At 45.4% G+C, this 15,764-nt stretch overlaps 1 protein-coding gene across 27 annotated transcripts in view; it reads right to left on the reverse strand.

Annotated features, from left to right (window-relative positions):
* The window catches only part of UBAP2L (ubiquitin associated protein 2 like), a 40,841-nt gene that overhangs the window by 8,260 nt on the left and 16,817 nt on the right, over positions 1 to 15,764 (reverse strand). For all 27 annotated transcript variants that reach the window (XM_019627331.1, XM_019627336.1, XM_019627341.1 and 24 more), the window contains 16 exons: positions 15,411 to 15,463; positions 13,740 to 13,825; positions 11,355 to 11,526; positions 8,868 to 9,066; positions 7,851 to 8,128; positions 7,526 to 7,698; positions 6,315 to 6,504; positions 5,570 to 5,624; positions 4,989 to 5,163; positions 4,583 to 4,655; positions 3,352 to 3,547; positions 3,169 to 3,257; positions 2,183 to 2,236; positions 1,502 to 1,583; positions 605 to 822; positions 88 to 193 (listed from right to left, as the gene is read on the reverse strand). In XM_019627331.1, coding sequence (XP_019482876.1) covers positions 88 to 193; positions 605 to 822; positions 1,502 to 1,583; positions 2,183 to 2,236; positions 3,169 to 3,257; positions 3,352 to 3,547; positions 4,583 to 4,655; positions 4,989 to 5,163; positions 5,570 to 5,624; positions 6,315 to 6,504; positions 7,526 to 7,698; positions 7,851 to 8,128; positions 8,868 to 9,066; positions 11,355 to 11,526; positions 13,740 to 13,825; positions 15,411 to 15,463 — 2,199 coding nt within the window. The remainder of the gene's footprint in view (positions 1 to 87; positions 194 to 604; positions 823 to 1,501; positions 1,584 to 2,182; positions 2,237 to 3,168; positions 3,258 to 3,351; positions 3,548 to 4,582; positions 4,656 to 4,988; positions 5,164 to 5,569; positions 5,625 to 6,314; positions 6,505 to 7,525; positions 7,699 to 7,850; positions 8,129 to 8,867; positions 9,067 to 11,354; positions 11,527 to 13,739; positions 13,826 to 15,410; positions 15,464 to 15,764) is intronic.

Raw genomic sequence — 15,764 nt, forward strand, 5'->3', positions numbered from 1 at the left:
TTTTCACAAGCACCACGTCTTCCTCTCTGAAACTCACTGAAAACATCCCACAGACACCTCTGACAGCCGGGGTCAAGGAAAGCTTACCAGTGTTGTAGCCATGAGACCCATATCCACTTGGCTGTTGGAAAGGGGTGGCCGATGCATTCACACTGACATTCACACCATGCTGCTTGGAAGAGGTAGGAGCCACCTAGGAGCAGAAGGGCCAGAGCACAGTGAAATGGCAGCACACGCCGCCAACCCCACCCCTTTTCCTCCAGGGGCTGGGCCTTCAGAGGGCTGCCCATCCTGATGCAAGCTGACCAGTTTGCTTGGTGAAATGGGCTCCCTACTGAGCCTTCGGAAATCAACAGTGAAGTCAGGAAGTGGCAGTCTGGAGGAAGGGAAAGGGGCAGTGGGGGCCGGGAATGAAGGCCAGTCTTGAGGGAGCAAAGCTGCACGCTGCCCTAGTCCTTCAGCTGATTCTAATCCCCATCCCGAGACAATCAATTCCAGCCCCACGCCCTGTTCCTCCTCGTCCATGAAAATAAGCCCTTGAAAGCAGCTAGGATCGTTCCGGGCTAGGGTTCTTACCACAGGGAGGCCAAGGCCAGGTACTCACAGGGAACACCGCAGGCCCATACTGGAAGGTGCTGGGGAGGCCCGGAACCCCCGTGTAGTATGGCAGGCTGGTGTAACTGTAGCCAGGAGGCAGCGCCGGGTTCAGGAATGTCTGCTGCGTGGTGTGGTGAGTCTGCGTCTGGTTCTGCTGGGGCTGGGCCAAGGTTGTGGCCGGGGCCGGGGAGGAGGCATCCCCACGGCCGAACTTTGTGAGGTCACCTGTGACAGGAGAAGCGAAATGTATCTGCCTCTTCCACACACCAATGCAGAATTACTGCTTCTGGTTTCACAGGATTCCAGGAAATCCTGTTAAAGGACCGTTCAAGTTCGATTCTTTGCGGCTTCATTTAGCATTGCTCAGCACACCGTACTGTGCTAGGCAAGGGCTAATGCGGAGTGACCACAGTGCGTGGCAGACAGGCTCCCAGAATAGAGCTCCTGTAGGACTTCCCTCCCTACTCGTCTTTCATCTCCCCACTCCCCCTCCACGGGGAACACTCCACGTGGGACTCGAAAAACAATGACAGGTCAGGACAAATGACAGGGTAATGAGGACACTAGGTCACGCAAAAAAAGGAGGCCCACAGCCTAGTATGGCAGCGAAACTGCCGCTGTGGGTAGGGTGCAGGAGCAGAGAGGAGCAGGGGAAGGCCTGTTCTTGGGAAAAGCTGAAGAAGGGCTGAGGAAAAACAGTCAAGATGTCCTCTGGAATCTCAGGGGAAGTGAGGTGAGAAGGAGAAAAGTACCACAGGCCCGTCTCTAGCAGGATTCTGAATCTCCCAATCCCGACCATCACACCCGCCAAAGACCTTGACTGAACTGGGCCCCTCCTGCTACTCATCAGGTCTCTGCCACCAATCTCAACCGTCTCCCTTTATCAGCCCCACCCCAGGCCTACCAGAATAAGGGTTGCTGGCCAGGCTACCATCCCTCCCAGTCAGTGGCGTGGTGGGTGTGGGAAACGGGATGCTGTAGTAATCCTGCAAGAAAGAAAAGAGCAGAGACTCAATGTCACTCACTCGCCAGCATGGTAACTCCACAGGGTGAGAAGCAGGAGAATGTTGGAGTAATGCCACTTATCCAGCCACCAAATGAGCTGGCGAGAGCTGGCACAAACTCCCAATGGCTCTTGCATACACTGTCCCCCCTGCCTGGCCATGAACAGTCAGGCAGGGTCTACGGGTATGCCCACAGGAAAACACAGCACATACATCAGGACCAGTAATAGTCTCAACCTCTAGATATTATCTCTCATAGTCAACTGCTACTGAAAAACTCATTTTTCTGGAATCTGAAGTGTTTGAAACATCCAGAAAGCATCCTGAGAGCTCCAGTGTACTTAGTTATAGATCATGTTGAAATTTGTTTATGTCAAAAATACCACAAGTTGACTTAAAAAACAGTTACTGTTAGAACCACTCCTCAATCCCCTATATTCTGACATGTCTTAAATCGAAGTGTGTGTATGGAGGGATGGTTTGGGAAAGAGCTGTCTGTGATTTATCAACTGAACATTTGAAGTGAACCCCCTAACACTGGCATTAAGGTCGTTTTCCTAAACTCTGTATCATATACTCACCAATGGAAACCTTGTCTGAAGCATCTGCAAGTCATCATAACCATATACTTGTGGCTGAAAGATACAAGCACACAACAATACTCACGTGGACTGGTCGTGATGGTAGCAAACCAAGGAGCTAAGACACAAGGTAAACCAACAGAACATTCACCCTCATTCTTAGGGCGAGCAGGAGGTCATGGGAGGCCTTGGAGATGTCCTTGAGCTACACAATGATCTCACCCGGCGGGCCTCTGGGAGCGGCGGTAGACAGACATAAGTCATACAAGAAAGCCTGCTCTATTTCCTATCCCGCCAGTCTGTCTCTTGCATCCGTGGAACTCCAGGGTAAAATTTATCTCCTTCAGAAAGGATTCCCATTTTACTCGTTTTTTCTCATGTCTGGGTACTAAGGTAGTGTTCTTACTAAAGCGTGTAAAGGACTATTGGATGTTTCATCTGTATGATATTCATCTAGACCCTCTGAGAACGAGAACAAAAACTTTTAATAGATAATTCCCTTCATGTTATCAGGCACTGAATACACAAAGCTGACAGAAGACATACTTGGGCCAAAGCTGTCACTGTCAGCCACCTGTTGGTAGACGGCCCCAGGGGGACTTAGGGACCTCTGCTCTGACCAGGTCAGAGCCAGCCAAGACCCTCCGACATAGGGAATCAATTCAACTAGAGAGAATTATTTCTCTACGAAACTGAAAGGGATTGCAGCTGGACACGCTGGCCTTTGGCTTCCGAGGCCCAGACGATGTTTTTCACAGAGAAAATAAACAACGGGGGACCTGGTTTCAGTTTGTCCTTCCTCTCTAAAAACTGTCATCTTTTCCCACAACTAAAAAGATTAAAAACCTGTTTGCTTTCATGTAACAAACCACTTGATCATTCTGTATTTTATTTTATGCATCTTCTACCTGAAGCCAGAGCTGTACCGAGCAGCCACACTACCTTCTATCCTCACCCTGTGGAGAAGGCCCCTCAGTCTCACTTACCGGGTAGGCATGTAACAGCCCCGGAGCCATAATATACGGATTAGGCAACAACGGCGGGACCCCAGGCGGGAGATTAGGAGGGGCTTTTCCTAGGAGAGAAATCACACTTTTATCCTGTCACAGAGTTTCATCTCTCCTTCAAACCAAAGGAACTCCATCCACTTTCTTTGCAGGGAGGGCTACCTGAAGTTGTAGCGACGGAGCTTCGCGTCGAGGCTGTGACGGTGGAGTTGCTGCCCAGGCTGAGGCCCAGACTACTACCACTGCTGAGACTGGAGGAGACGCTGACCACTGGGGGAGGTGCAGACACTGTGCTGGATGTGGTGGAGAAAGTGCTGGAGGAAGAATGGAGGTTCGCCTCGCTCTCCACGCTTGTGTGCTTCAAAAAGGGGGAGTGGTGGAAAAGGAAAGAAGGAAAACAGAAATTACCTGACAGGTCAGAAAAAACAAGACAACCCTTCTGCTGATAACACCAGCATGAGACTGAGGCAGGGCATCAGGCTGCCCTTTGCCACCGGTTAGAGGAAACCATTAAATCCTCTCTGGGTACACGTATCCCCAAGATTCATCTGGCAAGGATGGTAACGAATGACCCACTGCACATCATCTCCCTATTCAGAAAAGCAGCAGACTGGGGACAAACTCCCTGGAAACCAATGCCGGTTTGTCAGCCAGGAGACAGTTTACATGTGAAAACTATACCCTAGCCTTCCCTCCTCCACTCCTCTTCACTAGTTCAGCACAAGAGATCAGTTCATGGGCCAGGAAAAAAACACAGCTCTAATGAATTTAAACCTAAAACAGTGTATTTGGAAAGAGAGACTCCTAAGAATGCTTTAGCCCCTCATTATCTTCCCCTGGGCTTCTGACAAAGCAGATATCTTTGCCCAAGATGGGTCCTTTTTAAGTTAGTTGTCTTCCTTACCATGTCAGCATAGTCCCACAAGTAGTTATTGTAAATCACAACAGTTAAATTAATTCTTTGACCAAAGTTCTCATCTGGCCTCTACTTTCACAGGATGCCCAGACTCACGCTGATTATTTTCACAACTCATGTTCAGAGTTTCCCAGACTGAGGGATGAGAATGGTTGTATCAGTTAGAAAAGGATGTTCTTTCAGAGCTTATCATAGTGTACAAAGCCCCATGCTCTGTGTTTAAAAAACAGTCACATAAAGATTCAGAAAAGTTACTTCCGGGGCTTTGAAAATTGGCCCACAGCTCTGCAATATTTCTGGGTTTTTCTGCCTCTTGGCTTCAAACATCCTTTTTACTCCTTTTCTACAACCTCACATCAATAATCATTTTGCCACCTCATGAAGTGATTTTCAAGAATCTCTTCTTGGGTGAATCTTATGGCTGGACAGTTATAGGTACAGAAAGGCATATTTCCTCTTTTACAGCGTTGTGCTTACCAAAAGAGTGGATGTTGAACTGCGCCCAGAAGATGTTGACGACGAAAGGGTGTTCTGCTGAGTAGATAACGTGCTACAAGGAAAAAGAGGTTGCCATCAGCCACAGTGCTGGGCCACGTGGAGCTTCTTCAGTCAAGAACACAGGCAAGGAAATTAGGCAGAATATGCGGCCAAGGAGATCTGAGGTCATATGGTAAGAACAATGGCCAGCCAGGAGTAGTGAACAGTTAAAGCAAGAATGGATGCTGAAATGGAAAAATAAGCCCCGTATTCGTTTCCATTAGCTTTTAGGTCGTCTGTCCACTTAACTAATATGGTCTCTGCCTGGTAGAGGGGATGAGATGGAACTCGAGAGCTCGCAACTGCTATTCACCAACCCCAACCTGCAACCCTCACCCCAAATCACCTGCTGTGTTGTGTGGTGGTAGTATTTGGAATCTCCTCACTGTGGCTCAAACCACCCAAGGAGGACGAGTGCTGACTGGTTGTCGTCAGTAAGGAAGCTGCAGATACCGTTTCACTGAGAGGGGGGATGCTAGATGTGGAAGGTGAGTCCGATTTCACTGCAGAGCTTGTAGCACCTGGAAATAAAGAAAGGAATACACCTCATCAGAGGAAAGGGAGTGTCTGTAAGAAATGAAAGGTGACTACAGTCCTAGGCTGCCCCAAAGATGAGATTGTGAGTTATTTAATAATGGATCATCTGTGTTTAGGTAGAACTTTTTCTTTTTTTTAAATTCTAAGCATCTCACAGCACTGATCTCATTTGTCCAGGGCAGGGAACCAAGGGACTCATCACATTCTGAGAGAGAACCTGAACCTTGGCTGGTTTGAGATTAAACAGCAAGACAGAGCCAAGCTAAGGCTGGAACCACATGTTCTGATCATGGAGCCAGAGCTCTTTTCACTATAATCCAGGAAATGCGGAAGTCTTAAAAGAGGGGGAAAAACCTTCCAACTGAGAGGAAAAAGCCTTGAGTAACTCACCTTCAACAGATTGCGTGGTCTGTAACTGCGTGGCCTGCACAGAATTGAAGCCATTCTGGTACGAAAAACAGAAGAATAAAAACAGACAAAACTCAAATGAATACATCAAGTTAGCACTGACAGATTCAGCTTGATTTCCATCAACAAACCTCTCAAATTCTACAAGTTAACCAAAGGACTAACACAACACACACTATCCAAACAAAATGTAAAAACCACAAAAACAAGATACGCCAACCCTGTGTGATCAAGGCAACCCCCAACTGCTGAAGAGATCCCAAACCCAAAAGGGATACAAAAAAGGCCATCCAGTGATCCCAGTGGGAGGATGTGGGAGCAAGCCAGTTCAGCCAACCCACCTACTGCGCTGGCTGCATCTGAGTCCCTCCACATCACCTCTGGCATATGCTGTCCCTTCACCAAGCCAAGACACAGCAAGGTGAGCTCTACTGACATGCACTCAGACTGCTAGCAGTCACATCTTCCAAGAAGAGAAAACAGGTACTGAGACTGATGCTACGAGCGAGAATGGATCTGCAGTACAGAGAGAGCAGTTTCCTGGCTCTCAGTCTCCAGGCTCGCTGGAAAGAACTTTATTTCACCAACCACGGAGGTGTGTTTTCAGCTTCTCAGTCAGCACTTCAAGGTGTTTCAGTACCATTCGTCAACAAGTAAAATGCTCATACAAAAGGGACTTTGCCCACTCTTGTCCTAACCATTGCTCAGGGCCTCATGAAGCCACTACCTTTGCCTGAGTCAGGTCCTTTTGGGGTGATGAAGAGATGGAGCTGGGGTACCGCCGAGTCTGCGTGGATCTCTGTTCGTATAGAGGGCCCTGAGCATTGTTTGGGGAGGTATAGGTTGTCGACTGAATCGGGCCACTCTGATAACCGGACTCCTGACTCTGGTTAGATGAAACTGTGGATGAAGATTCGCTGTGGGAATGGAGAAGGAAAACCTCAGAGACATGAAATAAAGCAGAGCCACTGACACTAAGGGAACAGTGGGGATCTACTACTAAACTAAGTCAATTACAATCAAAAAGAGAATTTCCAGCAACAAATAAAAGAACCCGCCACCATTTTCTCCTAACAGGAGGCATTTCCACATCCTAGAAAGCCAGGGATCTGAGTCAAGAGTGGAGTTCAAAAACATTTTTAACTCTTAAAGGGAGAGCAAGCCTTGTCCCCTCCATTCTGGTTATGAGGAAAGAGGCTAAACGTCAGTACGACAGATACATTTTTGGTCCCTTCATCCTAACATGAAGCTGACGCACAGGAAAGTCATCTTTTGCTCATATTCATTTTAAGGAATTTTGAGCCCCTAGCTCTCAAAAACGCATCAGGTGTGAGGCTACTGGTAGAACTCTCCTGAGAGGAACTTTTAAAATACTCACGTGCATTAATGACAATTATAATTCCATAGATCTAGGCAAGGGCCCCACAGCTATATTTTTAAATTCTAAGGATCGAGAAATACAGCCCAGTCCCCTGAAATTCCTCCAGGGTTTTCTAATGCTTAAGGTGGCCCTCCCTGGTAGCTATCAGAGGAGTAGGAAAGGTTCTGCTGGAAGGTTCCTTTTAATCTGTGTAATACTCATGTATCAATGCTACCGCCTTCCTAGGAGATCACAGTCATACCCCTCAAAGGCATAAGCCCCACACCAAAGGGCCCAAGGTATTTTCAGCTGTGGAAGGTGCGAAGGTGCTTTCCGTTAGAGGTGCTGTACACTCTGTGAGAACTGTTCTTGGCCATTCTAGAAGGACTCAAGGGGTGCATTTCTTTCCAGTTACAGATAATCCTAGTAAAACATTTTAAAGTGCTCTACAAAATGCTACAATTGGCTACTTCTCCCTCACTCAGACAGAGACTTGGCCTCCCCAGAGTTTTAGAAACCATCAAGAAACTAAAAGAAGTGGTAAAAGCAGTCCTAATTATGACTGCTGTTTCCTCTACCTGGCCGTGCTGGTATAGAGGCTGCTTGGAGCCTGGCTTGAAGAGGCGCTCGTGGTGGGGGTGGACTCATAATCAGAAAGGACAGGCTCTGACCCAAACTGCAAAGCCCCGAACTGCAGGTTTAGCCCTGAGATATCTGCTGAGCCAGGCATCTCCACAGCCAGAGCAGGAATCTGTTGAGAAGAGGAAGCCAGGGTTTACTGCAACCTTACTGTGAGACTAATAAAACTTTTGCTTCAAATTCTAAACCATGCCTTTATAGCCTCAATCCCCAAATCCTCCAGCACCTTGCCCTAAGATAGTTTCTATCAAAACATTCAAGTACCTTAGAAGTCAAGGAGGCTTTCTTTTTCTGCTGTTTCAGTTTTTGCTGAGCCGGCTGAGGGCTGGAGGACTGGTTGTCTGAAGACCCAGGAGACATTTGTGGAGCCGAGGTGGATTTGCTTGGCAGAGGAGAAGAGGGGGGCGGAGGTGCGGCTGTGGAGGTGGCCACCGCGGGCGGCTTCTCCTGAAGGAACACGTCCATCATGGCTGAAGACGGGGTGAAAGCCTGGCGCTTTGTAAAAGGACTGTGCACTGCTGAATCATTTGGGTTCTTCAAATCTGCATGAGAAAGCCCAGTAAGTGTAAGGCCACAGGTGCTGGTGAACCACAAGAAAATGCTCTTATCTTGCTCTAGAGACATGAACTAGGCCCTCAGGAGCCAGAACCCTGTGTGAACAGGTCCTTTTAAGGCTTAATCTCATTTCTATGGTGAAAATCACCAGATCGTATTTGTTCTAAGTACAGCCTAAGTGCAACAGCACTACCACTTCACCTGTGTAGGACAGGAATCTAGGAACTAACTGTGTTTGGAGTATGCAGTCCTGAAGGCCAAGTCCATGAAACTTTCCGAAGGCAATATGCTGTTTTCAAACCCTCAAGATAAATTTAGAGCCTTGCAAAAACTCCCCAGGTCTGGGGGAGGGGGGTTGTCACTTTGAAGGGTAAAAAGTATAACTGTTGCACTGTGTTGTACAGCTGAAACTAATTCTAAAAAATGTGTATTTCATAATAAAAAATAATTAAAAGAAAACAAAACAAAACACCAAACTCCCCAGGTCAACAGAAGACTGGAACTACATATTGAGCTAGATTTGATGGAAGATTTATAGCCTCAACTTTTTATCATTTCCCAGCTTTCTGAACTCAGCCTTTGTAACGAGGGGAGATCAGGGTGGGAAATTAGCCAGTTGGCCGCCCTTCTCACTTGTGGACACAGTCTCCACCCCCTATTCCTGCCAGCCTCTTGACAGTAATGCTCCCACACCTAAGAATTCAGTCCCCTTTCCATCTTTCTCACCATACTGCACCAGCGATGGGGACTGCGTGGCAGAGCTCATGTCCCATGAGGAGGAGCTGGTGGCTCCAGGCTGAGAGTGCTGCGCTGCCAGCTGAGCTAGGGCCTGGGCGGTCTTGAACTGCTCCAGGAACTGGGAGCCTGTGGTGCTGCCGCCCTTGGCTTCGCCGACATCACCAAATCCTTTCCCCAACATGCTCACCTGCAGACCAACACAGAGATTAGAGAGATCCACAGCCAGCTACTCAAAGAGACCCTTATCCAGGGTGAGGGCCAGCAGAAATGAAGCGAGTCAAGACCGCCAACCAGCCTGAGTCTACAGCACAGTCTATTTAGAGCACAAGTTGTGTAATCAGACTGTCTAGATTCAAATCCTGGCTAAGTAATCGTAGACAAGTAATTTTTCTGTACCTCATTTTCCTTGTCTGAAAATAGAAATAAAAGCAGTGCCTCATACAGTTGTGGGAGGATGAAACAAATAATGCACATGAAGCATTTAATATGTACATGGTGCATAGTACGCACTCAAAAGCTATTAAAACTTATCGTTACTTCCTCCTCTCTTCATCTCAGGGATAAAGCTTTAATGAGCAGAGGAATTTTTCCCGTTTTAAAGTTTTAAATCAACCAATACTTGATTACTAAATTAACGTGAAGATAGAATTTCACTCAAGCCATCAGCTCAAAAGGAACCGAAACAATGAACTGGAGCCTCATGTCAATGCTGCGAAGAACTAGCACAGAGGCAGGCACAACCTGAGGGGGCACCCCAACTTCTGCATTAGCCAATCACATGCGTCCATACCACTTGATTGTGTGCTGTGTGTATCCAAGTTCTACAGGGCAGTCATTGATAAGAAAGCAAATTTACTCTCAATGCTTCTGGGGGACTCTCCCCATTCCCTACCTCCAAGTAAAACTACCAGCCGGGTCCAGGTGAACCATGAGGCCTTGGCTCTTTCTAAGAAACCTCCAAGGAGATTTAATCTCATTTCTTAACCATATCATCATCATGACTGAGCAGGGCTTTCTTATATAAAATCAGTCTGTCCGACTCAAGGTGAAGCATTTTTTCCCACTTCAGACTATATCCCGAGATGAGAGAAACAAAAACATCAGAAGTCTAGTTGAAAGTACAGGCTTGTGACAGATGATTACCAAACACACTGCAAGTGCAAAGCATTAAAGGCATAAAAAATGACCCAATGTTCCTATATCGTACACGATAATTAATAGGGGGCTCCTGTATTATTTACATGTTACACTTTAAGGGAAATTAATCCTCTAACATTTATTATCAATGGAAAAGAAACATTAAATAGAATAGCAATTGATTATATAGGTAATAAGAAAGAACAGAATAACATTATGCTTAATTTAACATACCACTTGACACACATTAAATAGAATGTTGGGGTTAAGTGAAAGTATGTGAAAACCTTAAAAAGGCCATTAAAAGAGACACAAGGGCACTTAACCACATTTTCCAGTCATTTCTCTCAGGGGTTGGTAGTTATTTCCTGATCTTCATGTCACCTTCTTATGACCTTTGTCCCACTTTCTCTCTACTTTCTCTTTTTAATCCCAACAACTCTCCCTTTTACCTCTTCCACTTTGTCACCTTTCATATATGGCAGAACATCAACCACCGAATTATTGACACAAAAAAACCATTTTAAGACAACAGTTAAAAACTGACAGAATTCTCCATTAGAGGCTAGCTTAGCGGTTTTCTAGTTCAAATAACTACTATAAACCTATTAAAAATAAAATTACACGCACACACCTGGTCTCTTGCCTCTTACAACTATAACAGCCCTCCACTAAAAAATAGAGGAAAGGAAAAGCAAAGAGAAAAAAAAAAGAAGAAAAAGCAATACTTAAGACTTCCTGACTATAATTGGTCCTTGTTTGGCTTAAATGATTCCTTTGCCATAGTTAATGACCTTGAATTTTAAAAAATGTTCTTTATCTTCTCTTCCTACAGCTCTGTAAGATAGGCAGAGCAAGCACTCATCCCCACCTACAGAGAGGGAGAAACAGCCAGGAAGTGGGCAGGTTCCGGAAGACCCAAGGTTTTTGGAAGCCTAGTCCAGAAATGTCTGATTTAAATAAAAATATATGGCAATTCTGCTGTCAAGAAATAGGGAACTGCAACTCCCATCAAGGTTTAAATAGGACTGCAAACGGATTAAAATTGTTGATGTCATTGATTTTTTGTCTTCAAGAATAGAAAACAGTGTTCAGCACATTGAATGATGGAAACTCATTTTTTTACCAGATTCAGCACGTCCAAAGCTGAGCCCTTAGGGGCTTAGAGTAGGGGCTAAGAACTATCCCCTACTACCCAAGTCAACATCTCCACACACAAGGCCGTTAGGACAAAAGAGGATGCTCTCCCTGCCCGAAACCTCTGACTGTCACTGGAATTGCTCTATGTGCTGGGTTAGCAGGAAAGTTGGCCTGGGATGCAGCGTGTTTCCTACTCACCATACTATGATGAGAGAACGTGTTCCCTGAAGCAGGCTGAGAGATGGTGCTCTGCTTCGAGTTACTAAACACCAGAGGCTGGGCAAGAGAAGGAGCCTGAGATGGATCCAGATTAGATGAATCATTCTCCATGGATGACGGTGTCTTCCCCAACAGAACAGCAAGGTCAATTCTAGTGGAGAGGACACAGGGTCTTCATGAGTAACAAATGAACATTCTAGCACTCCTCAACACCTGACTCAGAGTTCGGTTAAAGTCACTACCCAGAAACACAAAGCCCTGAAATGCTTCCTTTACCAAAAATAATCAATGTATAAGAGCCACTATAATATCTATGTTCTAATGATGTTGCCAACCATGTTATATTTAAATATTTTCGTGAAATTAATTTAATGAAATGTCAAATGTTAACTTTAACACAGTAGCCCAATAATTGGACCAAAATTTCCTAATTTTTAACCGATTTTTTAATACTGAATACATCATTAAGAATATTTAATATGTAAAACCATCTACTAGAATGCTGGCATCTTCAAGTGGCTTTGGAACAAAGAAGGTTTTGAAAATTCTTTCCCAACGTTTACAAAATTTCAAGTTACCAATGGTATAATAAGAATATATATTTGGGCTTCGCCCCCGTTTTTGGCACAGAGCTCCAAAAACTCTTGAGAACTTTCTGAGTGACAGTCTTTTGTAAATCATGAGCCCCTTTCAACCATGAGGTCACTCAAGGTGGGAGGCTCCCACATGGCTTCAGAAAGGGATCTGGTGAGCAGCAACACCAACGATTAGAGGTTTGGAACTTTCAGCCCCACCACACTCCACCTACTTCTAGGGAGAACTGTAGACTGAATTCAATCACCAATGACTTAATCAATCATGACTAGGTATTCGATAAAAACTCTTGAACAATGAGACACAGTGAGTTTCTGGGTAGGTGAACACAGCAGTGTGCTAGGAGGGCAGCACACCCAAAGAGGGCATGGAAGCTCTGGGCCCTCCCCCATACCTCGTCCTGTGCATTTCTTCTATCTGGCTGTTTTGAGTACTGCTTTTTTTTTTTTTTTAAGATTTTATTGGGGAATCGGGGAAGGGGAACAGACAAATTGCTGTCCTTTTGTTCTTCAGTCTAGTTGTCGAGGACGTCACTTCACTTGCCCATGTTGATATTATCATTGCGCTTTTCCCAGGTGAGGCAGTTGCTCACCGGCCATTGGATGGCCGCTCACAGCGGCTCACAACAGCTCAGGCCAGCTGCCAGCCACTCAACAGTAGCTCGCTGCAGCCAACGCCGGTGACTCACGGCAGCCCAACTCCAGGCTGAGCTGTCGTTCACCATCTTAGCTGTACAGAGCACAGCGTCACTGGCCCTCATGTAGGATCCGAACCGGGGCCCTGCTGCTCAGAGCTGGCGTCTCAAGCCAGCTCTTAACTAACGTGTCACTCGGCTGGCCCTGAGTACTGCTTATAATGAACCAGCAAAAGCCAGTAAACCTCTGCTGAGTCAGGCATTCTAGCAAATTACTGAACCTGAGGAGGGGGCTGTGGGAACACCACCAAATTTATAGTCAGCTGGGAAGAAGTGTGCGGGTAGCCTGGGCATGCATTTGCAGCTGACCTCTGAAGCAAGGGCAGTCCTGTGGGATTGAGCCGTTAACGTGGGTCTGTGCTAGCTGTGGATAGTTAAGTGTCAGAACTTAATTGTTGGACACTTAGTCGGTGTCAGAGAACAGCAGAATTGGTGTGGAAAAATGACAGCTATTTGGTGTCAAAAAAAATACACATTACCTCTAGTAATGACATCCCTAACATCCTAGTCCTATCACACCTCTCTTCAGGACCTGAGTCAACAGCTATCATACCCAGACAGAGACATAATCCAGGAGGTTTTCAGCGGATAAAAATATTCTCTGATGAGTGAGTGTTATCTCCTTCTACTGACCCCAATACCTAGGTTCAAGTTCTAAAAAGTTCATTAGCCAGGTCCTAGGGGAAAAAATGATCACTATACTCAGTGGGCTCAGTGGACAAATATTAATTATAAAGCAAGAGAATAAGCTATTGAATAGTTTGCAAATTCAGAAATAAATGAAAATATTTCCGCCGTAGTTTTTCTTTACCTTACTATAAGACGAATTATATCATGCTAAGTTTTATTCAATGCCTGTGATGCTGACCTATGTAATTAAAGGGCTATTTTGGGGGAGAACCTTCAAATTGTAACATATGGACTTCCATTCAGATTAACTAGAATCAGCTCTTATAAATCTAAAGAGGAACTTAATATGATTTGTTTGCCATTACTACCAACACCATGGGAGCTTGGAATGGCCCATGTCAGCAGATCCCTTTGGGAAACAATACTGAATTTTACCACACACTTGCCTCTGACCAGCAGTGATTGTCACATTCTCTGCAGGCAGAGGCACTGAAGACACATTAGAGGCAGTGAAGATCTTGGTCTCAGAGAGCTGGAAAACAGAGGAATTAGTCACTCCTGGTGTTAGGCAGGTAACAGTCAGAATCCTGGCATAGGTAAGGGGGATTCATCAAGAAAAAGGGAAAACCCTAGAAGAGAAAACTACTCTGAGGACTCCTGAACAGACTGGCAAGCGCCTTCTATATATGCTCAATGACTTCATTAACAGTGAGGGCAAAATCAAAAACCCCCAAAAATAGTGGAGTCACATAATATGCACACTAAACTTACAAGACGGTGAACACACATGCTAGACAGAGGAAACCCCTTTATAAAAGTTTCCCATTAGTTCCCCATTCCCACCTCTACCCAAACCATACTTTATCTTCCACTACGCTCTCAAAGGAAGATGACAGCCAAGATGAAGATGGAAAAGAAGTTAATTCTTGGCTTTTGAGCAGTAAGGGTCCAGTGCTGTTGAGTTAAGGTCTTTACAAGGATAATTTTAACCACATGCAATTTTTGCCTAAATACTGTCTTTATTATACCCAGTCTCCCCACTATAAGACACCAAAATTAGGTAAGCAATTGTAGGGGATAACTCTTCACACTTCAAAACCTGATTTGGTTTTGTGCTGACTTTGACTAAAATCTCTTCTCTAAAATCAGGAAATCCACTCTTCCCAAATGCATCGCTCTCTGAAAATGGCTTACGCAGACGAGCCAAATCTTAGAAAACATTCACAAGGCAGTCAGCTCAGCTACAACAGAAAATAACCACCCTCTGATGCTCAGGCATCTGAAATTTAAAAAATTCAGGCATAGCAACCAAAACAGTTTGACATATCATTTCCTCTTTCCATAAAAGCTGTCTTGCCTGAATATATATGAGTATACAAGAGATTAAAAAACGTTAAAATGGGAGTTCATCCATGATCATTGAAAACTTCATTCACAGCAAAAGCTTGACTGTGACCAGCAATCAGCCAAGCTGTTTTACTCAGGTACCATTCCAATGAACTCAAGAGCTTGTTTACGTGCCACCTGTGCCACCCATCCATGAGGTTTCCAAGTTGTGTCAGGCTAAAAGATAGCCAATTCTACATATTCACCTCACTTACAAAGTTGGGCTTCCAGTAAATTAAAAGGGTTCCAGAGCCAACCAGATTACAAACTTGAGGACTTGGCACTGTAGCTCTCACCATGTACCCGCCTCCAAGCCAATGACAGAACCACACATGAATGCATAAACGGGAACCAAATAACTGAAGTGCTCCAAGCAGAGTCGTGTGCCACCAGCAGCTGTTCCTCAATGCACTCCCTACCTGCCTAACTCAATTTCCGGCGCCCTACCCAACCACCATCTCTTCCTGGGGTAAATCCGACAATCAGATATTGGACTTACACAAGTGCACTTGCCCTTTCCATAGTCTGGTTCCACAGAGTCCTGTCCATGCCCAGCCTCCTTCATATAACATATGTGAAATGTTCTGGCTCAGAACACTATTTTGGATGTAAAAGTTTTGGGTCAGAATCTTCAGGATGAATTTTGAGGGGTAGAAACATACCCACTTTCTATCCCTAAACACCACTTAGGGATAGAAGGCACTGAAGAAAAATGACGCGGAAATACCTACATCTTCGTTCCAATCTTCAGTTCCCCACTCCTCTGTCGCAGTCCTCCATGCACCTGGAAAAAAAGGAGAACGGTGGCTTTAAGTGCCAGTACGACGTATGTGCACAGGACACTGATCTATTAACATTTTTGGCAGCCAAAAGTGTAACCAGAATTTAGTAATCAGAAGGGATTCTTGGGCTTCAGAGGGAGGAAAAGGCTATTTAGAAAGGGATACCTGAGAACACCAGCATTTAGTAAGATTATGCTTTCACAGCTACTTTCAGTCTTTGTTACATAGCTATACAGCAAAGAGAGCGAGCAAGACAATGCGAGAGCGCGCGAGACCCCAACAAACTCCATGCTCCCGGCAATC

This window comes from Hipposideros armiger, unplaced genomic scaffold (genome assembly GCF_001890085.2).
Source record: "Hipposideros armiger isolate ML-2016 unplaced genomic scaffold, ASM189008v1 scaffold_729, whole genome shotgun sequence".
NCBI classification, from domain to species: Eukaryota; Metazoa; Chordata; class Mammalia; order Chiroptera; family Hipposideridae; genus Hipposideros; species Hipposideros armiger.